The sequence below is a fragment of the Anser anser genome (assembly GCF_964211835.1).
Source record: "Anser anser genome assembly, chromosome: 5".
In the NCBI taxonomy this organism is placed as follows: Eukaryota; Metazoa; Chordata; class Aves; order Anseriformes; family Anatidae; genus Anser; species Anser anser.
In genome coordinates, this window is record NC_139725.1 from 30,752,742 (window position 1) to 30,779,977 (window position 27,236).

A 27,236-nucleotide genomic window follows, 5' to 3' on the forward strand; every position below is an offset into this window, starting at 1 on the left:
CTTTCTGTGAATTTGTCCATTTGTCTCATTAGCCATTTGTAAACACATCTGTTAAAGACAAACTTCAGCAAAGAATTGCTCTCTCCTCTTTGCAGATCCAGTGCAGATTATGAAAATAAAATATGAACACTGGTTTCATTTTCATTCAGCCCATTAGAAAAAAATAACTTTAGAAACAGCACTGGGATTTTTCAGAATAATTGATGAAAATGTAGTTCTAAGGACTTATGCTCTCAAGGAATGCATGAACTTCTTCATGAGGTTTATGAAAACTCAGGACTATTAAATGATTGAGATGGTGTGGGCTTAAGGAGCGTATACTATGTTAAAGTTTCTGATCTATAGTTAGGCAGAGGTAAATACTGAATATTTTTTGACTGAAATTTCTGTTTCGTATTTGTGGAATTGTAGTTATTTTTTTCCGTTCTCTTTTTGTGATATATATCTCTTGTATGGCAGATAAGTGTTAAATACCTTATCTCATTTTTATTAATATTTCATTTGTCTCCAGGATTCTTGGGATGGGCAGCATATTCCAGTTCTCTTCTCCATATTTTGTGGTTTGTTAGTGGCAATATCATATCATCTCAGCAGACAAAGTAGTGACCCTTCTGTGCTTTTGTAAGTAACTGTTTGTGCCCTTTCCATAAGGAAGAAGCAATTATCAAAGAGATACTAGTTATGATGATAAATACCAATCTGATAATCATCAGCATTATCAAAAGTGGCGTATTGGTTCAGTAACTGAATAAAAATTCTCAGTTTGCACATGGTTCCTCCTTTGAAGTACAGCCTTTCTTTGTCACTTCTGGTGAGTTACTTATATGCCAAAGTCCGATTTTCTTTAATCGCCAGTCAGCTGCCATCTTTCTGCTGCTGCATTGGTGCTGAACAACCTGTAACCATTCTGTAATTAAAGAGGTGCTGAAAGCACTAGCTTAGGCTGAAGCCCACATGTGGACTTTTTGAACTGTGCTTTTCTCACTTAATTCACTGCTGTGTTCTTCCATTGAATGTGTGCTCAAAGCACTAATTCATATTTGATCTCGGATACAAAACAGTAAGAATCTGTTTTGGTGATTAGTGTTCCAATCTAAGGTGGGAAAACGGTCATATTGCTCTTCTGAGTTGGAGTATTGATGAGAGTACTTCTGATTGGATTACTAATTATGTATGTAAAACAAAGTTCTAGTAGGAAAAGCACCTCCCATAGAACAACCAGTAGAGGCTCAGTTGTCACGTATTTGGATCAGGCAGAGCTTGAACTTGGATTTAAATTTAGCCATAATGCTGGATGAAATAGAAAAGTAGCAGTCTGGAGCAGATAGTCAGGGGCTTTTTCTGTGGATGGGGAGATCAGGTTGTTATCTGAATGTTCATACAGAAAGGAGATGGGGGGGATCAAATAAATAATTATTTGCAAAAATAATTGCAAGGGACTCTGAAGCATATAGGTATGGCTAGCAGTGCTGCATATGGTCTTCTGAAAACTTAGGTACAAGTTTTTGGGGTTTTTAGTACCAGCAAGGTCTGCTAAGAATGTAATGGTTTGGTCAGCATGGCTAATTCCTGAATTAATCAGACTAACACAGATAATGCTTTTTTTCCCTGTTGGAGTTAAATCAGGGAATTCTTTGTTCCAATTGGTGTTGACAAATAGGCTCAAACTTTGGAGTATGTTGGTTTTTTTTGTCAGTTGCATGCTGAAGTTTAGTTTCATGAGCAGTGTGATGTCAGCTTATGAATTAAGTATTTGTCCAGTCACCCCTGTTGGTACTGGAGAAACTGCTGTTTGAATAAGATCTGGCTACTCATCTAAGTTCTATCTCTGGGGCCATTGTGCAACCAGAGAACTGATTTCTTTATAAAACTGAGATCTCATCTTTGTGAATTAGCTCAGCCATGTGAAAGCACTAATATGCTAGGATTGCTTTTTATTGCAATAAAGCAAAGTCAGAAGTTCTGTTAAAGGTTTGTATTTTTAAAAGAGTAACAATGCTTTCTTTTCAATGGGTTCTTTTTTGCTTTTTTAAGCTCTTTAGTGCAATCAAAATTTTTTCCTAATTCTGAAGACAAAAACCCTGAGGATCCTCTGTCTGAAGTGAAAGATCCTTTACCTGAAAAGCTTAGAAACTCTGTGGTAAGTAGACTTTTATTTTGTTGTCTAAGCCTTTACTTATGTTGATCAGTATAGCATTAGTCTGGATCTTACTTGGCTTACATTTGTCAGTTACCATGGTGTTGGTTAGGATTGGATATCAGAGCACAAATAAAATATTCAAGTCTCAGTAGTTTTAAGAATTTTAAGTGCAATATATATCTTTCTGACATAACCCACAACCCATTAATAATAATTTCTTGAAAATATTAGTTATTTCTAGATAAAATATTAGATATTTCTGGAAGATATCAGATAATCTGTATCAAGGGAAAGAAACCCATTTTATATTATGGGAGGGGTTCACCCTCCTTGGTAGGGAGGGTGGTGCTCCCACATCAAAGAAGTTGCTATTGCACATAAAAGAAAAACAGAAAAGGGACTCCTAGTCCATGCTGTGCTAGGGGGTCAAGTTCCTTCTGTATTACTTCTACGTGAATTCATGCATGTACAAGCCTGCACTCCTGAGCTGAGATTTTAGAAGGGCAACCCATGAACTTTATGCAAGAAAATGCAGTATACTCTACTGGAGAGAAAATCTTCAAGAATGGAATCAGTTGTAATGTTTTTTTAATAAAAATTTAGCATTTGAGAGAGAAACTGCAACTGTATGCCTGCTTTGACAGGCAGCAGCTCACCCAGCCTAAGGAATTGTACTGGGTCGATTTCATAGTCTAAAAATGCATGCATCTAGTTATTAAACCTTGTTCACTTCAAAGGTAAACCTCCGTAAGCAGAACTTCTTGTGCACTGTTGTGCAATTTTAGTGCTACCTATAAAAGCGACACTTCTTTTAAATCTGCAAATGAACCAATATACTATACTAAGAATATGTTTATAGTGCAATTTAAGTTATTAAGATGGAGACATGGAACAACTAGTATTACATTCAGTGAAGGATCACTGAATTTTCTTCTAGCTCATGTCAATAACAAGAGGTACTCGCTTTTTTTTTGTGGTAGTGCCCTGGGAAAGATTAACGGGAGTAATAGTATAGTACCTCAGTATTTCTAGTAATTGTGAGCAAAAGCTGTGTGTTTGTGTTCCAGAAGGGCAAAAACATAAAATGGTGGAAAGGCTTTTAAAGAGCAGATGTAACCTCTTCCATTTACTTCAGCACATTATTCTTTTTCATGCAATGGGATAGTAAGTAAAAGATATAGGAAATTCAATTATACAAAGAAATGTCAAATGGTTGTTTAACCTTGCATGGATCCTGTCTCTAGGGGAGTAACTGCATAGACAGGCTTCTCCTCATACAGCAGGCAAGCACAACAGGATCTAATGTATAGCAACTGCAAGTAGACATTTAAAGTAGAGAAACTGCAGTCTTTTTACCGTTACTCGGAGAGATAGACCTTAGGAGCTCTAACTCTCAAACTATATCTTAGTTGCTTGGAGAGTGTGAGGGCTGAAGGATGATCATGATGTATTCTTTCTTTCAGTGTTTTTAAAAATCAGGACTTCTTGTCTTTGGAAAAATAAGCTATGTGCCAAGAATTTGGATCTTGAAGCAGTAACTGCTGCATGTAACTTATTTTGCCAGTTTTAGAGCAGTTAATCCCGTAATGCTTTCCTGGTATGAAAATATTAATGCTGTGTTTAGAGGGGGAACAGGTCTAAACTAGGAAGATTCTGACTTCAAGTGACCCTGAGTATGTATCGCCCTCTTGTGACTCAGTCTGGCACTAATCGGTTTGTTGTTTTCTTCCCATTCCCAACAAACAGTTTCCTCTCTTAAGGACAACAGAAAATTCAAACTCATTCCTCAGGGTCATTTTAAAGCTATCCTTCCTCCTTCTGTAGAGGAGAGGGGGGAAAAGAGAGAGAGTATTATTGTTTTTCCACCAGATACTTGGCTTTGTCTAGGCAGCTGTCTTCCAGAGTTCTTAATTGCTCCGTAGCAATTCATAGATCATAAATGGGAAATTTGGTTAGCACTTCCAGCTCTTTCTTTAGTGCTGTAGAGGGGATCCTTACACCCCTTCATGGTCCAGAATGAGAGGGAGAGAAGATACTGTGTATATTAACTTCTCTTGTCCTACTTTGAGTAGGTGTCTTTGTGGTTATTAACTTCCTTGAACTAATGCGCTTGGCCATAAGATTTACCGTGTGAAATTTCTGATAACTTCAGTGGAAGTAATTAACACTGGCACCATTTGAAAATCCGTTAATCGGTTTCACTGCTGTTGCTGGTGAGGATTAAGATTCTGAAGAGAAAAACCAAAGTTGGTGTTCTCTAAAATTTTGTTTTCACTTTCCAGAGTGAAAGATTGCAGTCTGACCTGATTGTGTGTATAGTCATCGGTGTACTCTATTTTGCAATTCATGTCAGTACAGTATTTACAGTTTTACAGGTAAGGTGTTTCATCAAATCTGCCAGTGTTTTCTGCATACAAATGTTCTAATGCTATATAATACTCGTGTGCATCATTCTCCTGACTAGTTTTAGATGGTCTTTAAATATGTAGTGTGACAAGTACCAAGTACATGACAGGAGATCGTCACATTTCACTTTTGTGTGTTTGAAGTCTTCCTGCCTTTCTCAGGTGTGTGGGTTTTTTTTCCTTCTGTATTTTTGAGTCTCTAACATACAAAATGCCCTCTTTCTTAATCTGTCTCAGATAAGTTAGTGTCAGAATCATTTTGGAATGAGAAAAAAATGCTCAAAGCTCTTATGTTATTAATGTAAGATTTTTATTTTTTTATAAAACACAAACCTAAATTTCGTTCAATTCTTCTCTTGTTTAGCCTATATTAAGTTATGTTCTCTATGCATTGGTGGGTACGGTAGGCTTTGTGACCCATTATGTTCTGCCTCAACTCCGAAAGCAACTTCCTTGGCATTGCTTTTCTCACCCACTGCTGAAAACCAAGGAATACTATCAGTTTGAAGTCCGAAGTAAGTATCATTAATGATACTATTCTTGAATTTTCAGTTATAGCTGACTTAACTTGTATTAGTGGTTTATATACTTCATATTTTTGCTTTATTATTTGATATACTCTAGTGGAGTATTTCATGGCATATGATATAGTTATGTCTAAGTTTCTCAGATCGTCATCAGTTCAAAGATATATAAAATATCATGTAATATATTTTCCTCATGCTTTGATACACTTTGATACAGTGCTTACAGTATTTCAGAGTAGTTCCACACAGTCTTCAAAATCTTAAGTTTCAAAGTTTGTGATAACGATTGCCTTAAATAATTTTTAGCTAAGTTGGAGTGTTTGTTCACTAGGTATTTCTTTAAGATACTGAGTTTTCAAGTGCTTTAGAGGATTAGATATGGCTAATGCTGTTGGAGACTTGAGCTTGACATAGACCTGATTATTATTGATACTGTTCACAGGTTGAGCAGTAAAGTTGTACTCTATCTAAATGAATAGGTTTTTTCTTCATAGTTTAATCATAAATGACTTGGATCAAGAGTTTTGATTCTGTTACTTGAGTTTGATTTGACAATCTGATTTCTTCTTTTTAATTTCCTGATAGATGCTGCACATGTTATGTGGTTTGAGAAACTTCACATTTGGCTCCTTTTTGTAGAGAAAAATGTTATCTATCCACTGATAGTCCTCAATGAGCTTAGTAGCAGCGCTAAGAATATTGCTAGTCCAAAGAAACTGGATACTGAGTAAGTAGAAAAGGCTGTCAAGTAGTCCGAGTATGTTTACTGTGGTGGGAAATAGTGAGTTGTGGACTCCGTAGCAAGGTAGTAATGCTATTGCCTTAAATACAGCAAGGAATAAGTACAATTTTTCTTTATATGAGAGCTTATGTAGAACAGAGTCACCTTGCTGGCTTAAACTGAATGGAGTATTATAGTTTTAAATTAGGAATCAATGCAAAGATAAATTATTCAAATCATAGTGTGTACAATAAAACAAATCATAGTGTATACAATAAAGATTGCAAATTGCAGAACTATCTAGAGATGCGATATCAGAATTTCCGTGTTGATCTTGAGAGTCTGCAATATAACTACACAGACTGCAAATTCAAGATAGTGACAATACATTTAGGTATTTTGTCCAGTGTAAACACAAGACTTGTCTAACATCCCATCAGTTGGTGTGCCAGCTTGCCGTCCCTATGCAGCTTTCTACACTCATCATGAAATTCCCAAGACCTTCCAGCCCCTTAATGCAATTTCTAGCCAGATGGAACTGCACACTGCCTCTTAAATTGAGACTTGATTATAATTCCTCAAGCAGTGTATCTGACTGTCTCAGCAAAGTGAGTTCAATAATAGGCCCTGTGGTTTTTGTATCCAAGAACAGTGACCAGGTGGCCTCTTTTGATTTGAAGTTCTGTTGATTTAAAATGGAAGTACTGTAGGGGAAAAAAAAAAACCCCACACCTTAAAACTAAGCCAATTTTTTTTAGATATGTGTGGCGGTGGTGGTCTTTATTGCTTTGTTTTTAGTTTAATCCCTGGTCTATTAAGTTCTTGCATTAGGTTAATTACTTTTGTCACTCTACAGGGCTTTGGTAAGAATATTGCCATTTACATAATGTTGTTTTTATAACCATCTGATCTGTCAGTAGCTCTGGGAGGTGGAGGAGGAATCACTGTTGTTTCTCCCAGTATAAGTTAAATCAGTATAGTTGTGTTGGAAATAATCCAGTATTCAGTAACATTCTCTTGCTGATTAATCTAGAGCAATTCCAGCATTTTTGCATCTTTATATTGATGACCTAAATTTAAGGCCTTATGTTCAGAGTACAGGGATATTTCACCTTTGATTTTCTTTAGCAGGACTTTTTCAAATGATGTTCATCATCTGAACCTAAATTGGCTTGAGAATGCTGATAAAGAGGCTTGGATAGTAACCTCTTCAAAAAAAAGTCTGAAATTGTCTATAAAGAATAAATGAAACAAATACAGGCACCACCATGCAAGGCAAATGAACAAAAGCAAATCCAAGTCTAAACCTTGAGTTTGAAGAGATTGGCATTGTAAGACAGCAACAATTTAGGTGGTCTATAAACCCCTTCAGACAGCAGATAAATAAATGTTTCTTGTGAATTTCCTTTACAGGTTGGGTGCTTTAATGATCACAATAGCTGGCTTGAAGTTACTGCGTTCATCATTCAGTAGCCCAACGTGCCAGTATGTCACTGTTATTTTCACAGTGCTCTTCTTTACTTTTGATTACAAAAGTTTTACTGAGACCATGCTGCTAGATCTCTTCTTCATGTCCATACTCTTCAGCAAGGTAACTAACTCTCTGTTTCTGATCATCCTAAAGGGAAAACTGGCTATGCTCTTAACTGATAACTGATCCAATTCAGATCCATAGTCCTGTTGGCACTTTAATCAACATGCTATAAGATCTTTAAGACTTCTCAAAGCATTTATGTTGGCTTGATACAGCATATGCATCTTTCTAAAAATCTCACGAGTTTCTGTTAGTAGAACAATGTAGTGCATATTGTGTCACTTGCTTTCTCATTGCATCCTTTTTGTAAGTAGGATAGACCTGGTAGACCTAGACCAGAAAGAACTCTAGGGGAACAAGTAAACTCAGGATATATTGCTGTACTACAAAGCACGTTGATTTTTAGCAAAATTACTTACTTTTCTTCTATTTCTCTTCCACAGCTTTGGGAACTCTTTTATAAGTTGAGATTTGTATATACCTACATTGCTCCCTGGCAGATCACATGGGGATCTGCCTTCCATGCTTTTGCCCAGCCCTTTGCTGTGCCACGTATCCTTTAAAAATGCCGACTTTTTGTGAAGTCATGTCTTACAAATTCTGAATGTTGCATTATAATGGCTATGTATTATGGGCTATATCTACTGAATGAGCAGGCTTATCCGATGAGCATTAATGAGAAACTGTACATGCTTTCTACCTTGCTGCAATGATGTGAGTTTTACACTAGCAGATGAAGCAGGAACAGAATTCTAACATAAAAGAAATGTAAAGCAGGAGTTATTTCATTCTGAAAGTGACAGCTTTTCTTCTGACAGTCATTTCCCTTTTTCAAGAGTCACTAGCTATATGATTTGGGATTTTGAGTATTGCTTGCGTAGACTGGTTTGAATGGAATATTTAGTATTGTTTGTAGTATTTTCAGAAAATTACCAGCATGTCCAATGCCAAACTGTCATCTATTTCTGTTTATAAAAGCAAGAATAATGCCATCTATAGCTGGAGATTGTAAAAATGTTGCTGCACAAAAATTTTTGGAGATTGTTTTGCTTTTACTTGGTGTTGCTGTATACTTAATGTACTATTATAGAAGCTTGAAAAAAGTTTTTGCTGCTTTGCCTTCCTTAATCTTTATTCTACAGATTCTGCAATGTTGTTTGTCCAAGCAGCTGTGTCAGCTTTCTTCTCTACTCCACTGAATCCTTTCCTGGGAAGTGCAATATTTATCACTTCTTATGCCAGACCTGTCAAATTCTGGGAGAGAGACTACAAGTAGGTGAAATAAGACCTTTAAAGTTTGTGTCCTTTGTTTTTAAACCTGGAACTGTGTCAAAATAAGTGTTCATCTTCAAGAGCTGCTATTTTCCCCAAAGAAAATTGTTTTAGAGCACTGAATGTTTTGAATGAACTTGTTTCTGAAATAGTGTAGAAGCTGATCAGTATCTACTTTAGCTTCGTAGGTAACTTGTGCTCAGAGAGATGCAATTTTAAGTTTTTTTTAAACATCAAAATTACAGTATTGTAAAGTGCAATTTTCGTTTTATTTCAGCACAAAGCGTGTGGATCATTCAAATACAAGGCTGGCTTCACAGCTTGATCGAAATCCAGGTAACCTTCCTAGTCATTTTTTTTATTTAATTATTATATATATACACCACACAGTTTCTCTCTCTTGTTCATGAGGAACGAAGATATAGATGACTTTTATAGGAATTAGGTTCAATTTGCCACGTGATTCTTCTCCAAAACCATTCTGTTGTCTCCTGTTACTTTCTCCTCCATCATCTCTCCTTGCTTTATTCTTTCCTGTACACTTTCCCTGTTTCCCCACTACCTTTGTGTGTCTCTGCTTTACTTCTCCTTCATTTATAATCATGGTGTGCATTAACTTTTTTATTCTTAAGTAACTAAAAAGCCAAACATTATTTGAGAGTGTCTCAATGTCATGGTGATGGATCTCTACAAAAGTCATTATGGAGCAGCTTCTGTGCTCATTTGCTTTTGAACATTATTATATGGAATAGATTGATGGAAAATGCATGAGTGAAACTGAAATAATAATTTGGAAAATGGAGGAGTAAGAAGGAAAAAATGTTGGTCAAAAATCTTAAGCTTCACTTGATGTTAATTTGAAGTAGTTGTCACGCAAAAATTGGGGCAGGGTGAGGAGGAACAGGAAGTTGATGACTTGTGTTAAGAAAAACGTAGCACGTGAAGTGAATTGATAATTGACCATCAAACTTGAGATTTTTCTGAACATTTAAATGATAACTCCAATGAATCTTTATGCAGGCTCAGATGATAACAACCTGAATTCAATCTTCTATGAACACTTAACCCGTTCCCTTCAGCACAGCCTATGTGGAGACTTGTTATTGGGTCGGTGGGGAAACTACAGTACTGGGGACTGCTTCATCCTAGCCTCTGACTACCTCAATGCACTAGTACACCTTATAGAGATAGGAAATGGCTTGGTCACCTTCCAGCTCAGAGGGCTTGAATTCAGAGGTGAGTGTGTTACACATACTTAACTGTCTATGCCACAAAGTAGCCTTCTGCTCTGGAAACTTTAGTTATTTTTGGTTCCATCCTGTGAATTAATGGCTTTGAAAATGATCTTCAGGGTCTCTTCATGCCTCCCACCACTTGTGAGGAAAACTAGCTCCCTCTAACAGAGTTGATGCTACATCTTCTTCAATTTTAGTGCAGTGGCGATGATAATTCATTCATTGTGCGACCTAAATAGAATATGCTATTCCACCTCTTGTTCATTGGCAGGGAGTTGACCTGTTGTTACAGAAACATAATTGGAGACTGTTTTGGTTCTAAACACTTTTAAATAGAAGTCAACATTAAAACAATTGTATAAAGTTTTTAACTTTCATTTTTTTTTCTGGTTTCTCCTAAGGAACTTATTGTCAGCAAAGAGAAGTAGAGGCTATCACTGAAGGTGTAGAAGAAGACGAAGGTTTCTGTTGCTGTGAACCTGGCCACCTTCCTCACATGCTTTCCTTTAATGCTGCCTTTGGGCAACGTTGGCTGGCTTGGGAAGTGCTTGTGACAAAGTATGTTCTGGAGGGTTATAGTATCACTGACAACAGTGCAGCTTCTATGCTTCAAGTCTTTGATCTCCGGAAAATTCTCACCACTTACTACGTGAAGGTATAATTCAGTTTAGTACAAACTTGGGGGGAGGTAGGCAGCATTACAGCCAGGAGCTCTTTAATGCCTTGAACTTCTAATAGTTTTTGTGAGAGGATCATAGAATCTGATACAAGTTATAGTAGTATAAACAGCTTAATCAAAGGACAGAGTTTACTGTACTGATAATTACTTGATATTTGGGTGTATGAGTAGGAAAATGACCATGTAGTCTTGGACAAAGAAGATGCTATTTCTAGCTGAGGCTCGAGTAGAAACTGAAAGGCTATTACTCAAATGCAATAGCTGTGGTGTAAATGAAAAGATAAGTAACTGGTATGTTTCTCTTAGAGAAAGCCAAGCAACTTCAGTGTTCAAAAGCTGCCCATAGCCATCTTTGTGGGTTTTCTGTTTTAAAAAAGTCCTATTACATCCGCAGATTTTTTTCTGTAGACCTCACATAATCTGTTTACCTACTACTTATGATCTGTTGTAAGCTACTCTTTCAGAGCTGAAAAAATTCATGTTGGAATATTTCCAAGGCACATACACACAAGTGCTTTTTTCCTCCACATAGAAATGTATTGACTTGTCTTTAATATGAGTTATTTTGAAATTTACTATCTAAGCATCAATGTTCACTAAATAAAAACACCAGTTTACTTGTTTTTCTTCAAAATTAGTGAGCCCTGTCCAATCCATTTTTCCTTATTCCCTTGTGCATGTTTTCGAACTCTTGATAGTCTCTGAAAAATAAGCATGTATACAAACGTGTATTGTGTTTTCTGTGCCACCAAATTTGTTGCATCCGTGAGCTAAATAAACGCTATTGTGTCATTTTTGTTTGTTATCAAGGAAATAAATGAATGAGTTGAAAAAATTAGAGATTAATTTTTTTATTGCAATACTTACTCATGTATTTTTTTTATTACTGTTTCAGGGAATCATCTATTATGTCACAACTTCCCCCAAGTTAGAGGAATGGTTAGCTAATGAGACAATGCAGGAAGGACTGCGGTTGTGCACAGACCGCAATTACGTTGACGTAGACCCAACATTTAACCCCAATATTGATGAGGATTATGACCATCGTCTAGCAGGGATCTCAAGAGAGAGTTTCTGTATGATTTATTTGAACTGGATAGAATACTGCTGCTCTCGAAGAGAAAAGGTAGGTATGAATATGTGAGGAAAGGTGTTTGCTATTCGAGGATTCTCTTTTTTTTTTTCCTTGTTGGCTTGACTTACTGTTTTATATATATGCAAAATTGAAGTAATGAATATATCATTGAAACATCAGTATATGGGTTATTGTTTTTGATCATCTGCTCTTGAGATTTGAATTTAAACTACACCGTATACTGCTTACAGAAGTTATGTCCACTAATGCCATTTATAGTTACTAGGTCAACTGAATCAGTTGAAACTTGCTCAGCCATTTATCTGAATAGAGAAAGGTGTGTTTGTAGAAATGATGTTGGGTGTTTAGATGCCAATGTTTCTAAAATAACCCTAAAATAGAAACCTGTCACCAGATTATAAGATGAACTACTACTTTATTAGCATTCGTATTATACCTCTACTTTGACCCACTGGAACTGTTGGCTTGTGAACGATCATCCCACATCCAATTCTTTTCCTCTCTCCAAATCTTCCCACCTTTTAAATAAGGACACTAGTATGTCAGTAGAAGAACTCTTTGACTCTACAAAAAGTTGTATGTAACGTTTAAGTAGCATTGCATTTGAGAATGAGCAAGAATTGCTTGAGATTAAAGGACAGGAATGTAATTTGATTTCACTTGTTGAATGATCTGCCAGAGGTTTCAGAGTTGAGCTTTACTTTTGAAGTGAGCAGATTAAGTAGCCCATTTTAAAGAAAGCCAAAGGAAGTCTTTTCCTTCTATTAAGTGATTATCTTGTGAAGCATTTTGTGTAGGTATTGAAAATCAGGTTTAATCTTTTAGATGCAGGCTACTGTTTTGTAGGTCAGTATATACCTTACAGAGCTACAAATAAATGGCTTTGGGCTGAGGGTGAGTGTCTCCCTGAATAACGTGTAGTCTGGGGAAACTTTCGATTAACTCAGAATCATATACTCCCAACCACTAAATGAGAATCCACGTTATTCACTAAAAATATTTTGTCTTAATGCCATAATCACGCTAATCAACAGGTTTTCATACAACGTACACAGTATCCATGAGAAAAGTTGCTTACATCTGTTCAGCTTACTGTTTCTTTTTTCAGATATAGTATGGGTGTCTGCCTTTGCAAATATGCAGAGTATTTGCAACTTTTTTAAAAAGAATTCCTAATTAAAATCTGAGTAAGAGTGATCGGTGGGGTAGGTACATGCACATAGATAAATTTCTGTGTGGCTTTCTATTCCTTCAGGCAGAACAGTTCTATGGCAATTCTTTCACTCCATTCACCCTCTTTTTTTTTTTCCCCTCCTTACTGCAAGCCACTGGATTCAAGTAAAGATTCACCCCTTGTTACGCTCTGTTACGGACTGTGTGTTCTGGGGCGGAGAGCACTGGGAACAGCTTCGCATCATATGTCTAGGTAATAAAATCTTTTTCTAAACTTGCCTTTCTCAAAATCACTCTGGATTCCTAGGTTAGATTTGGATAAATACCTCTTCATGAAAGAAAATAAAATTTCATCCTTCCTTAAGCTGGACAGATATGCTACATAGACTGTCTTCATTCTAACAGCCAGCAAAACATAATCGAAGAACTGCAAAAGGGGGAACTTGAATTCAAGCATTTTGTTCTATAGAACTGATGAAAGGTGAGAGTTCTGGTGTGGGCAAGCACCAGTAATATCTGATGGAAAAACTCAAACCAATTGAGTTCTGAAAGTATGCTCCTTTTTGCCACTCCAAGTGTGTACCCTATTTGTAAATAAGGAGAAGAGGATGGCTTGTTAAAATGAAGAACACACACATCTTGATGGAACTTAAAGCAGACTACTGTGATAAGCTTCATGTTTTAGGTGGCTCTGTAGTGAACAATTTTGTACAAATCTCCTTCAGCTCAGCTCTCTCATCTCATCATCTCATGTGGAAACTTCTGTCTTGTAGAATGACAGTTTCAACTTGCTTTAGAAAGCCAATGTAAATATAGCTGTGTGTTTCATGAAACTGCAAGGTGATGGTTTTTAAACAAAATAAATAGGCACAATCAGATGTGGAAGCTACTGCTTAGCTGGATACTGACTTCAAACAAACAAAAATAACCACTATTTTACTTCACTTTCATGGAAATAGTTTACTGTTTCTTTTAAGTACCAGCGAATTGCCTCATGAAGGTCTTGCAGGTACAGTCACAAGGATTTTTGGAGCATTTGATTTTTCACTCTGTCAGCTTCATAAAAGGAAATGATCTCACTGAGTATGAAGAAGCTACCGAAACTTGTATTCAGTGCTAAAACCATCCACAAGTGAAGCTACATCTCCATGTCCTCTTTGATTGGTTCACTATGGTATACTCCCTGAAAAGTTTTCTTTTAATGATCTCCAGAATGAAATCAGGCATTTTTCAGAGTTTGTTTACTTTAGTTCATATAAATAGTCTGTATATACGGTTTCATCACGTTTAGTGTACATAGACACCTCATGTCCAGGCTTTGTTTACACATATGTTTATGCATATGTTCCATCTTCCTCCGGTCTTCTCTTTTCTCTGTAGAGAAGAATTGTGTGTCTTTCTGTACAGCTTAGAATTTTGTGCTCTTGTCAGTGATAATTGTGGAAATGTTAGTATTTGTGCTAATATTTGGGCTAGTTTTTCTCTTTCTCTCAACAGTAATCTGGAATCCTTCTTGTATGGCCTACATGCCCTATTTAAGGGCGACTTTCGTATATCATCAATTAGAGATGAATGGATCTTTGCTGACATGGAATTGCTGAGGAAAGTAGTAGTTCCTGGAATACGAATGTCACTTAAACTACATCAGGTGAGAGATTTGCCAGGAAACTTTCTCCAGCTCTTTTTTATTTCTGTATATTCTCTCTTTTAAAGGTAAAATGTTGAGAGAGATACTCAGGGCACTCAGCTCTTATTGATGGGCTTGGATGACCATTTTCCCCAAAAAATTGTCTAAAGATATGTAGGTGGAGGTAGTGCTGTATATAAAGACAGCCAGCACACTTAGTCTTGTATCATCACACCTTACCACTGAGTCATCAGATTAAAGTTTCCAGGGAAAGTAAAGGGAAAAAAATAAAAATCTAAAAAAAAAAAAAAGGAAAATAGAAGTGCATGTTACAGAAGCAGACAATTGAAAATGAGTAAACATCCCATATTGTCCTTTGTTTTATTACAGCTCATCCGGAAAGTGATATAGAGAAAAAGGGAATGCAGTTTATGCTCAGAGCTTGAAAATTACGTCAAATGTAGATCAGAGAATATTTCATACCTTGCTTCATATCTGTCTAGAGATAATTCTGTTATGAACAATCTATCTATTTTCACTCCCTCTTCCCCTCCCCACAAATATGTATCTGGCTTACAAGGTTATCATGCTATTCAAAGCTGCATAGCCCTCTTTAGCTGTCCAATGAGAGTTGTGCTTTTAATTCTTCTTTTGAAGTGTTATAATAACAGGCTCTTTAGTGTTATTCATTCATTCTGTAAGTGAAGTTTCAGGTGATAAGAAACAGCTTGCATTTCAATAAGCTGAAATTGGGGTTGGTCTTTTAGTAAGTGAGAGTGAAGTTGAACAGTCCTGAATTCAATCTAGTAAGTCTGTTAACTAAGGTTAACAAGTACAAGAAACTTGAGCAAAAAGTTCTTGGAGGTGTGTGTGTGGGGAAGCGTTGGTACTCTAGAAGAACAATGCTTGAAAGTTATTACAACCAGGTAAATATTAACTGTACTTTTTAAATAGTAATTGGAGTTGGAGTTTTTGCCTTAATTGCTCATTCTCAAAGTCTCCCAAAGTTAGCAGTGATTGATTCAACTCCTTCACATAACACGAGGAACCCCTTGAATGTAACAGAACGCATATAAGTGTTAAAACTACATGCAGCAAAATGGAATAATTACAAAATCTTGGTCGAAGGCTGCAGAAGTACACCTGGAACAATTCAGAAATGTTCTCAATATATTTGGGGTACTGTTCAGAACGGGCTTAGGTCACAAAATAAAATGAGAAATATACAAACATTGAAGAATAAAAACGACTCTTCTGAATATCATTTTATTAATCTATGATGGGATTTTGTTCACTTGCAGTGTAATACCATATTGAGGCTTCGGGCAGGGTTGGGAATTTAGCTATTAGCCCCTCCATTTTTATCTGAGTAACATGACTGAATACTGAATTGAACTTGCAAATTTTGTGGTTTTACTTGACTGTCAGTAATACAAGTTGTGTGATAGTATCTGTTGCTGAAATAGTCTGTCATTAAGAATTAGTATGAACTTTTTAATAGAAAATACAGATAAAACTTCACCATGTTTCTTCCTGTAGCTATTTTCATATAAGTCTTAATAGTGCTTTACCTTGGTGAGCTTTGCTGTTGAATACTTATGAGTAAGCAAAAAGGCTGCCTGCAAAACCATTTTGGTTTCAATATGAATATATGTAATATAAAATAGAATAGGTTGTCCAGAGAATTTGTGGATGTCCGGTGTCTGGATGTTAAAAGGCCATACTGGGTAGATCTTTGAGCAACCTGGTCTAGTGGGAGGTGTCCCTGCCCATGGCAGGCGGGTTGGAACTGGGTGATCTCAAATCATTCCCTCAAATCATTCTGTGAGTCTATAAATCCAGTGTAAAACTGAACTTAAAAAAAAAAAAATTACTTGAGTAAGTAATAGGCAGCTCTTTTCAATCACTGTTTTTAAGTTATAGGAAACAAACCTTTGAGGTGTGAGATGTTTTCTTTTTATACGTAGTTACATCTGAAATGTCAATCATACTTTACCAAACATGTTCTTGGAAACAGGATCACTTCACTTCTCCAGATGAATATGATGATCCTTCTGTCCTCTATGAAGCCATAACAACCCATGAAGAAAATCTAGTTATAGCACATGAAGGGGACCCTGCTTGGCGGAGTGCTGTTCTTTCCAATTCTCCCTCCCTACTTGCCCTGCGTCACGTGATGGATGATGGCACCAACGAATATAAAATCATTATGCTGAATAAGCGCTATCTCAGTTTCAGGGTCATTAAGGTAAGCTCTGTGTACATTCCTCAAAATGGCAGTATGTTGTGGTATATCTTGATTATACTAAACTGTTATGTTAACTCAGATCATTACCTTACTTCTACTGGCTTGTCATTGCTGGGACAGCTTCGTCTCATATAGAAGTATTTCATCAGGAAATCAGTTCCTGACTTGAAATCTGTCTGTCAGTTCAGCCTTTTAGTGAATATGAATGGTTGTAGTTCTGTAGTGTAGTTTTTCTACATGCACACTTGTAGAAGCCTGTAAAAGGCAGAGCAGTCTGCTCATGCTGTCCCTGTTTCACTTTGACACAGCCTTTTCACTTGGCTTCTGTCATTTTTCTTTTGCAGGTGAATAAGGAGTGTGTGCGTGGCCTGTGGGCAGGACAACAGCAGGAACTTGTCTTCCTGCGCAATCGTAATCCAGAAAGAGGAAGTATCCAAAATGCAAAACAAGCTCTGAGGAATATGATCAACTCTTCTTGTGACCAGCCAATTGGATACCCCATCTATGTCTCACCTTTGACTACTTCCTATTCAGATAGTCATGAACAGCTTAAGGAGATTCTTGGGGGAGCAATCAGCTTAGGAAATATAAGAAACTTCATAGTGTCTACATGGCACAGGTGAGTTGAGGAAAAATGGTGAGTTCTCATTACGTATTCACGATGCCGTATGTCATTCACTAGTCTCATACATGCCAGCAGGGCACAATTTATAGTATTCAGTTGCATAAAAGCAAGCTTTGACTTTTATTTCGAGTACATCTGTAGAATATGATAAGTGGAGATTAACCTGAAGATTAACCCTGGCAGAAGGAGTTGATCTTCAAGGCATACAAGAATTAAGCTACAAACTGAGTGACAGCTTGGAACAAAACAGAGGACTAAGTCTGGGTGCAAGAATTGCAACTACAGTTCTAATGTCAGATCTGATAATGAGACAATGCAACTCACGTTAATTTTGTTTTGGTACTGTTAATTTTACTGTCTAATCAGAAAAGCAGAGTTTCTGCCTGGTAAACATGCAGTGTGCAAGTGTCAATATTAATGGTGTTAGAGTATGCCTATACGTAGTAATTCAAGCTTTAGTTACTGTTCAAAATTGTGTGAATGCTTATAAATATCCTGTGTCAGAGCTAGAACAAGTAACTAGTAATAATGTAATTTACTTCCCATTTACCTCCTGGTAGCCCAATACAAACTCTTGCTGTGATGCGTTTCATAGGCCATAAGAAATTTTACTTGACTTCTGGCCCCCTATGACAGTGGCTGCAAAAGCAACAGTGGCAACAGTCCTGATGCTGTTCTGATGGTCATATTTACACTTAGACATCTACAGCACATCAAAACAGAACATGCTCCTTCACCCTGGAATGTGCCATATTTATTACAGTCTGAGGTGTATGTCTTCTATCACCATCTGCTTCTCTCTCTGTGGATAGAGCAACAGGTGAAAGAGTAACACAGAACAGTGTTTGGATCCAAGCTTTTCTGGATCGCAGGGGCAAATAAAATTGGAAGTGATTTCTTGGTGTATTTTGAGTGGGACAGAAAGAAAGTAAGAGTAAAAAGTAGCAATTGAAAGGAAGAAGGAATATGCTGTGTTCTGTGTCCATCAGAGGTTTACTAGTACAAACAACATGGTGAAAAGCCGTATACATGAAAGATGTTGGCTAACCTGTCATCTGAATGTTCAAAAGTCACACAAGACTTCATGATTCAAATAATTGCAATATGTGTTTCAGGGACATTCTCACAGTTGTTTGAAAGTAACAAGAAACCAAATAAACTAAAACAAAAATCAGCAACAATAAACGTTGTTTTCCTGCTCATCTAAATAGACAAAAGACTTTTGCAGTGTAAGACTGCATGTATGAGTGGTATGTTAAAGAGCATAAATTTACTAAACTAATATAAAATAACCAAGATGTTCTTCCAGCATTTTATATTTAGAATTTTATCACTTCAGAGTTGGCTTTTTTAAAAAGCTATTTTATCTAAACTCTTGGCTTATCATAACTGTTACTTGAATGGCTGTCATGAAGAAAATGGCAATCTCCTAGAAAGCAACGCTTATACTTACAAAGCCTATTCTGAGAAAATAATATTCCCTAAAATCAGATAAAATTGTCTCTACAGATTGTGCTGAGTAAAGCCTTTTGCTTGTCATCATAAAGCACTTTTTTTTCTTTTAGAATCCTGATGTTCAGGTGGCCTGACTTAATGTCAATTGCATTATGTTTTCAGACTAAGGAAAGGTTGTGGAGCTGGCTGTAACAGCGGTGGAAATATTGAAGATTCAGATGCTGGAGGTGGGGCTTCTTGCACAAGTAACAATGCCACCATCAACGAGTCGCAGAGCAGCATGTCACAAGGAGGAGGGAATGCAACTACGGGGCAGGGACCTGGAGCAGTACAGCACCCTCCTGTTGCACCTCATCCCACAGCTCTTCCTGCAGCTCATCCACCAACTCATCCATCTACTCTGGGTAACGTTAAAATAAAACAAGATAACTTTCTACAAGTACAATTCTATAGCCAGAACTGGCTTTTCTGCTCTTTGAATCAGGCCTAGGCTAAAAGAAAAGACAACCAGCCAAACAAACTAACTTTGATTATGTATTATTAACACCTGCTGGATTCATCTCAAACTACAGTGCTGTTTTGTGCAATGGAAGGTTCCCAAATAGAGACTTAACCAAGAGGAGTTTATTTACACTGCCAAAATAGTTCAAGTAACTTTTTGCAACACATCTCTACAGCTTGATTGAGCTCTTAACTCCTGTCATACTGTCTGCTAAGGTTAAACTTGAGACTTTTTGTGACTCTTTGTAGTTCTCATTTACACAGTAGACTGGATTGTCTATTTCCATAGTCTTTTAGCTAATTTTAGCTGAATCTGTACTGATCTGAAGTTAGTGAGATGATAAGCAATAAAACTGAGAAGAAAGTTTGCAAATGCTGCCTTTGCTTAAAGAATAGAACTGTGTATGGAGCTGAATGTACTGGAATTTTTTGATTTTTACACAACGTAATACAGGTCTGCAGCTGTCAAGAGGTATATACAGTTGCTTAATATAGGAATAACACTAATACTCAAACTATTTTTTTTCCATGTAAAGTGCTTTCAAGTTTTCTTCATGTTTAAAAACAGTTTTTTGCATTAAATTCTGATCCAGTTTTTGAATGTCCATTTGAGCATCTTTAAAGATGCTCTTCATATTTTGAAACATGAGCCTGTTATACTATCTTCAGTATTGGGAACTTTAATGCTAACACTAAGAAAAAGTTCTTAATGTGGAAAGAGCAAGGCAGAAGCATTTTTTGAGCTATTTGTCTTGCAGGGATTGTGAGTAGAACAGAATATGGGATTCCAAGATGTGATGAATGAAATGTACTCAAATAGTCTGCTCTATAAGTGCAGCAGGTACCCTTTCATGCAGTACCACTGTTTCAGCTATTGATGCAATCCATCAATTTTGTACCTAAGTGCTAAAACTTGTGTGTATCATAAATCTAATGTGTGTGGGAGGCTTTATCAAGCCCTGCTGATTCTGTATCTCTTTATTTTTAGGCACCAGTCACAGTTCTCACTCTGTGCAGTCAAGCCTTGTCAGACATTCCCCTGCCCGTGCCTCAGTAGCTAGCCATTCCTCTTATTGCTACGGCAGTCGTCATTCATCTCTTCGCACGTCCACAACAGGCTTTGTGCCTTGTCGGCGCTCTTCCACCAGCCAGATATCCCTTCGTAACCTCCCGTCGTCCATCCAGTCCCGCCTGTCTATGGTCAACCAAATGGAACCTACTGGCCAGACTGGGGTCAGCACACAGCATGGCCTGCCCTCTTCTAGCAGCTCCAGCCAAAGCATCCCAGCCTGTAAACAGCATGCCCTTGTGGGCTTTCTAGGGACAGAAGGAGGAAGTAATGCTACTGAAACTCAGTCAGGTGGTAATGCAAGCCCTGCAAATCAAATGCAAGCCAAAAAGGATGACGTTATTTACAGAATCCAGGTGAATAGCCCGGAAGAACAAGTTAATCTATGCTTCCTTAGCTGTGTGATTTTGTTAGTGTTATCTTGTATGGTGTTGAAATCAGTGTTTTTAAATACATACAGTCTGGAATGTCTTAATATGCAACTGTTGTGTAGTTACAACTGGAGAACGAATGTAAGGAAAAGCTTTCCTGGACAAGCAGCCTTCCTGCATGCTTAGACATCCCTGTTGACATTACCTTTTTGTTTTCCTGTAGTACAGCTTTAAGAATATTAGCTGAACTCACTTTTGTTCCATGCTTAGTCTGTTTTTATTCATGAGAATATCTAAAGCTAAAGACCTTCATCTTCAGGGCTGAAAGCAACTAGCTTTTTTCTTTCAAACCAAGTAGGTTTTCCACAAAAGTGTAAAAATGCTGTCACTTTCATTTTACATAAATGTGTATTCTTTGGTTATTACCACAAGTCTAGATTACTGAGCAGCAAACAGTACTCCAATGACTAAGGTAATTATTGACAGCCTTACTATTTCTTTGAAAATCCAGAAGTGTGTACTTGTCCTTCTAGCTTCTATTAGCCCCACATACATGCCTTTGGCAGTATATTTAGCAGGGAAACACCAAGTAGTAGTATTTAATAAGACAGATTGTGACAAAGTTGACTTCCTTGCTGACATACTTCATTTTAAATTAAGCTGCATCCTTAGGCATAGTTAACTAAGTTAATTACCTTAGACTAAGTTAACTGATTCTACAGGTCTCTGCTTAGTAGTTTTTGTTTGTAGGCAAGGGCCCTTTTATGAAACTGCGTCTTCCTCAAACAGAGGAACTAAACCAAGTTGACATATGCCCTTGTATAGTGGATGTTAAGCAGTTCTTTCTGTTCTTACTTTCTGTCCTTAAACAGGAAGAAGTTTTCAGGAGTTGTCTCCTGCTGCTCCTGTGGAAATGCTCATTTACTTTAAAACAATGTGTGGGTCTCAGCAAACTATGCTAGCAGATAAATAGCTTCTCAGCCTACCAGTGAATTCTCCAAGCCCATGTTTAGGATACCATTCTCTTAGAAGTAATGAGCCAGTCCTAACAGCTTGCTGTCACTAAACTCTTTGCTGCTGCTGGACCACATACTGCTGATGGTTATTTTGTGACAGTTTAGACTCTTTCATGGGCCAGTGTGACTGAAAGAAGGGGTGAGGAGGGGTGCCAGGCAGCAGTGAACCAATATATTGTCACCTCTGTCTGAAACCATAGCCTAACTCCCAAAGTCTCTGTTGCTCGAGTTTATTTTTTCATAGTCTGGAGCTTGAGTTTGCAACGTTGGAATCAGAAATTCATTTTTGTGGGGTTAAATCAGTTGTCTGGAAGTATGCAAAACATTACAGTTAATCCGTTTCTTTTAAATTTTGGCTGAACTAACAGTCAAAACTCAATTCCTACTTATAGTTAATGGATCCCAGTCAAGTACTGGAAGGGATCAACGTGTCAAAAAGGAAAGAGCTGCAGTGGCCAGATGAGGTGATACGGCTAAAAGCTGGAAGAAACAGCTGGAAAGATTGGAGTCCTCAGGAAGGCATGGAAGGCCATGTAAGTTTTTTGTTTAGAAGTTGACAAGCTAATTTAAAAAAAAAAAAAAGGCAGTGTCTTGGTTATATGGCAGTCTGCCTAGATGTCAAGGCCAATGACGCATGTAGTAGTAAGCTGGATCAGCGGCTGTCTTCTAAGTCAATGTTGCTGGAAGAGCAAGTCTAGAATTCTAATTTGGAGCAGAGGAATATTTCTGCAACCGTATACAAAAGATACAAGATGATTCAAATTTTCAGCCACCTCTCCTTCCTTGCCTTCTTCCAGCTCTTGTCATGAACTGTTACCTCAGGCATTGTGTTTACTCATCCAGCCTTCATTTTGCTTTCCTTAAACTGTTAATCCCTGAGCAAATACTGAGGGTCAATTTACCAACCAGTCCTTAATTGAATGGTTAACAGTATTTGGTTTTGAAATTATTCTGATGAAAATCGAGCCAAGTAGATTAACTTGAAATGTCTTTGTTATATAATGAGTACATAATAGGTGTTTACTTTCCTTCAAGAAGGAAATACTCTATAACTAAAACTTGCAAAAGCATATTACTCGACACCTTTTCCCTAGGGAAGCTACATCTGCACAGAGAAATAAAAATTCACTGTTCAGTCTGTCTTTAAGTTTAAAAAAAAAAAAGGCAGCTCTCGGGGGATTTTTTTTTTTTACTGAGGCATACTGCTTTTAGACACCCCCTCCATAAGACTAGGATTTACTTGTATGTAACATCTAGGAGTAGAATGCTATTGTGAACATTCATAGTTAAGTTAGGTTTAGACCAGGCTTCTGGGATTTCCTTTTTAGCTATTGCAGATAAAGAATGTCCTGAAGATGATGAATGTAAAAGGTCATACTGAAACGTGTCCTGGAATCATGAATCATGTTGCCTAGTACTGGACAACTGTTGTATGTTTTTTTAAGAGCTCGGTAGCATGTTTTGCAAACTGCAGCATGTTGACATGTACAGTGATAGTTACTGAAAGATTAAGCTACTGTTCTGGATGTTTCTTACCTATTTTTGGTGCAGTATGCTGGCAGGATTTTAGAAAAACTTCTTTTAACCTAAGAAGAAAGGGGAAAAGCACTGGATTATCCTATGTGTGATTAGGAGGAGCGGATTTAACTTGACGACACAGTTTCCATTGCCTGCTTCAGCTGCCTGTAGTAAATGTCGTATCAGTAAAGCTATTAGTTGTTAAGATGGTCTTTCCTTTCTGATCCTGCACCTTCTGCAAACAGGCAGAACTGATTGCTACCTGTTGGAATGCTGCTTATCAAGCAGTTTACCAGCCAGAGCATTATTATATCAGCATTCTTCATATGAAGCTCGGATGCAGAAAAACACATTTTCTGGTATTACCTATGTAACAATAATGGCCACATTCTGAGTGGCATATAGATTTTCCTGCTGCATAAAAAAGAAAAAGAAGCAGTAGTCGAAAGCAGAAGTAAGCAAAAGAGGAAGGGGAAGAGAATGATAAAAGGAATAAAAGGAAAATGGTTGAGAAGAGACAGCCACATTGTTTTTTTCATGGGGACATAGGATAGGGATTCAGTAGTTGAATTATGACAAAAGGTTGGGAGTCACAGCAGTGAGTTGTGTGTGTTCTGTATCTGGTTTCTTGAACTGTATTAAGTGTCAAAATGTGTTTTAACTGTTGTGAGGAGTAGGCTGTGTTAGTGCTGACGGTGACGGTAAGGCCCTTATTTAATACTCATCTATATCTATGGGTGATAATACAGGGGAAGCTGTAAATTTGTGAACAGTATGTAGTCTTAAGTTATTTAAAACTTCTCTACATAGTAGAGAAAGCACTTCTCTTAACTTCAATTCTTATTTTGCTGAGCATACAATCTAGTATATATATGCTACACAAAGATACAAGGTTTCTTCAAGGAAATTAAATTTAGCAGATGTCTTTGGATTGGAGCTACTTCTTTTTCCAGGATTTTGGGGTATATTCTGATTTATATTTGAGCTAGAGAGCCTTTTTTTTCCTGACACTAGCATGCAACCCTCAGGAGATTCTTGTCCCATCTTCACTATCTGGTGACATCATTTTGCATGTTATCAGTCATAGAAAATATTAAAAATGTAATCTTCTTACTAATGTCAGAGTTGCACCTTTTATCAGCATTAAATAAATGCTAATCATGATAGAACAGATGGTAAAACTGAGTGTGGAGGGGGATGGTTGTAGGGAGTTATAATTTATGTACAACTTGTGCATATATGCACTTAATTTTTAAGGAGTTTTTTTATATTCAAGCTTTTGGAGTCATGCCCTGACTATCTCAAAGGCACCAGTTTTAAGTTGAACAACAAGGATGTAGTACTTGGACTTTACTGGGAAATGATTTATGTGTCTGGGGATGGAATATTACTTTATAGGACAGCATATAAAGCTCATATGAACAGAATTTGATGAAGTCAGACTCAAATAGACTGCTTAAATACCATGCTGTTGCATCAAACAAGGGGCAACTAAAGATGCTGTGCTTCCCTGTCTGAAATGTTCTCCCTGTGGATGCAGTGCAGATCACATGCCAAGGACAAAGCTGTATCTCCTTACTCACTGTCAGAAATCTGCAGCTGTCAGCTGGGTTTAGGGAGGACTGGGAGGGAGAGGGGGGTTCTTTTAGATTTTTATCTTGGAAGATGTAGGTTACTTGTATTTTTGTCTTTTTTCCCCACCTGTATCATTAGAACTTCTGCGAATTGTGTTGTCCTGAATTTTGTTTTATTTAATATATATTTTTTGCTTTTTTTACGTTATCTTGGCTTGAATTTAGGGTTCATCCCCCACAGCTGACAAACTCAGTGTTTCTATAGAGGTGGAAATACTGAAAGTCATGATACTGGAACATACTTCTGGTTTCTTTAGGACATCCAGACTTTAAGGATGTAAAAGAGCTGAGCGGGGAGTTGGTCATACAAGAATCTGTATGGAGAAGAAACCTTCTGATGGTCAGTATCAGGCAGGATCCTTGAAAGGAGCAGATCACAATACCTGAATTCTTTTGGTCCAAGGAATTACATGATAGTAGTTTGAGGCAGTGTTTCTGAAACCTTACCCCTTTGTAATACATAAGCCACTTGAAGATATTTTAAAATTAAAAAAAATATATTTAAAACATCAGTCTAAAATTCACAGTAAGGAACAAAATTAGACCAAGGGATTTGACTTAGAGAAGATAGATTTTACACCTAACTACAGATAAACTAGTTCTGTGCCATTATGTTTTGCCAGACACTGAGATGATGATATTAGCTGTGAGATTATTACTTCAAAATATCATGACTCTGTATGTGTGCAGTTTTTCCAGTTGTTATTCACTTTGACCTGTTTGGCTCTGATTTGGGCCAAGTTGTTTGTGTTGAAATTCAAATCCAAGGCTAGCTGTCCTCAGGTAAGCTGCAGATTTCCAGCCAGACTTAGATGAGTAGCTTATCGGTGGGTATGTGGTTATTGAAAAATGAGTGGCTAAGTCAGTACAGGGGCTGTATTATTGCTCCCTGTGCCCTGCAAGGGCCCTGTATTATTAGTCACAACTTTGAAATGGCAGCTTTGCCTATGAAACTCATGTTTTGCTTTATTTGATTTTTTCCAGGTGATTCACCGCTGGGTGCCTTGCAGCAGAGATCCAAGTAGTCGGTCCCACATAGATAAGACCATCCTGCTGGTTCAGATTGAAGATAAATACGTTGCTGTTGTTGAAACTGGAGTCCTTGAACTTGGGGCTGAAGTGTAAATCTCCGAGACTTAAACTTCCCCTTCTCTAGTGGTTCAGAAAAGAGAAGGGTCCAGAAGCAGCAGCTCCCAGGACATAAAACTTCGGTCCAGTTGTAGGAAAGGACTTGAAACACAGATTTGTCTAAGTCCCTTTCCCCAAATAAACAAGTGTAAGAAATTTTTAAGTTGTTAGCTGCTGAAGAAACATTTGCATGAAGGATAGATTTGTTGAGACATATCTTTTTGTTTATAAGTTTTGTTTATGCATTGCGTAATGCTTTAAATCAACAAACTTTTCGGTTCTAAGATCAGAGCACCTCATATTTTTCTAATTGTTTTGCCAAAAATTGCCATGTCTTGTCACAGAGTGCGTGGAATTCATCCACCTTATTTTAAAGAAATTGACTACAAACCTTCAGTTTGGTGAAACACAGTGTAAAGGTTTCAGGAGTGGCAAGAAGAGACTGAACAGATGTATAGATTCTTATTCCTTATGAGCTAAAACATTAATGAGAACTGCACTAATTTTTTTACAGCAATGCACTAAAAACAACCCTGAGATTGCTGAGAACATTTATTTATATATATAAATATAAGTATATAAAATACCATTATTTAAATTGCCTTTGGGATTAATCCCCTCCCTCTCCATATACATGTTGATGGTAAGGGCTGTGCCATGGGTTTGGTTCTATGTTCTGTATTTCGTACAAGTGCATTTGCTGCATTCTCTTCACAATAAATGGTAAAATAACAAATATATAGAAATGTACCTGAGTATCCCTGTACTACATCAGAATCTATTGTGGTGGCAGTGGTACCTCCGATCTATACAACACGTCCAGCTTTAAAGTGGGGCCCAGTACACTATCTTTCATCTGTCCTCCCTTAGCTGGCTTTGGCTACCTTGCTTCTTTACATCCGGAGCTGGCTATGTTCTTTCACCGGCTCTTCTCTGGCAGAGAGTTGTCTGAGTTTTGTAGGGGAGGTGCAGGTCCATGACGACCTTCATGGATACTTGAAAGTTTTTTGATTCTGTTCAATTAAAATAAAATCTTTTAAAAAGCTTTTATAGAAGGCACAGCCCTAAACTTGTATCACTTTTACCACCTTGCCTTTTCTTTCCCTTTAGTCTTCATTCTTTTCTATGACTTGAATTTTATTTTCTGTGATTATATATTCTATGTAAGTGTAATTTGAGTATTTATAACTGTGAAGTTGAATTATTCATGTGTTACATATCCTAGGTTTTATTGTATTTTTTTTAAATGTGTGTATTCAGGG

General features: G+C 37.2%; 1 protein-coding gene across 13 annotated transcripts in view; it reads left to right on the forward strand.

The window, feature by feature from the left end:
* Positions 1-26,720, forward strand: part of PCNX1 (pecanex 1) — an 89,212-nt gene extending 62,492 nt beyond the window's left edge. For 11 of the 13 annotated variants that reach the window (XM_083839230.1, XM_083839228.1, XM_083839220.1 and 8 more), the window contains 20 exons: positions 512-621; positions 2,035-2,140; positions 4,423-4,515; positions 4,910-5,060; positions 5,658-5,799; positions 7,207-7,384; positions 7,771-7,879; positions 8,470-8,599; positions 8,877-8,935; positions 9,620-9,835; positions 10,236-10,489; positions 11,409-11,639; positions 12,935-13,035; positions 14,280-14,430; positions 16,427-16,657; positions 17,002-17,276; positions 18,900-19,141; positions 20,227-20,663; positions 22,087-22,227; positions 25,831-26,720. In XM_083839230.1, coding sequence (XP_083695356.1) covers positions 512-621; positions 2,035-2,140; positions 4,423-4,515; positions 4,910-5,060; positions 5,658-5,799; positions 7,207-7,384; positions 7,771-7,879; positions 8,470-8,599; positions 8,877-8,935; positions 9,620-9,835; positions 10,236-10,489; positions 11,409-11,639; positions 12,935-13,035; positions 14,280-14,430; positions 16,427-16,657; positions 17,002-17,276; positions 18,900-19,141; positions 20,227-20,663; positions 22,087-22,227; positions 25,831-25,971 — 3,498 coding nt within the window. In that variant the 3' untranslated portion in view covers positions 25,972-26,720. Of the gene's footprint in view, positions 1-511; positions 622-2,034; positions 2,141-4,422; positions 4,516-4,909; positions 5,061-5,657; positions 5,800-7,206; positions 7,385-7,770; positions 7,880-8,469; positions 8,600-8,876; positions 8,936-9,619; positions 9,836-10,235; positions 10,490-11,408; positions 11,640-12,934; positions 13,036-14,279; positions 14,431-16,426; positions 16,658-17,001; positions 17,277-18,899; positions 19,142-20,226; positions 20,664-22,086; positions 22,228-25,103; positions 25,187-25,830 lie in introns of all 13 variants that reach the window. The other 2 variants (XR_014585383.1, XM_083839229.1) reach the window with 2 other exon arrangements.
* Positions 26,721-27,236: the final 516 nt, after the last annotated feature.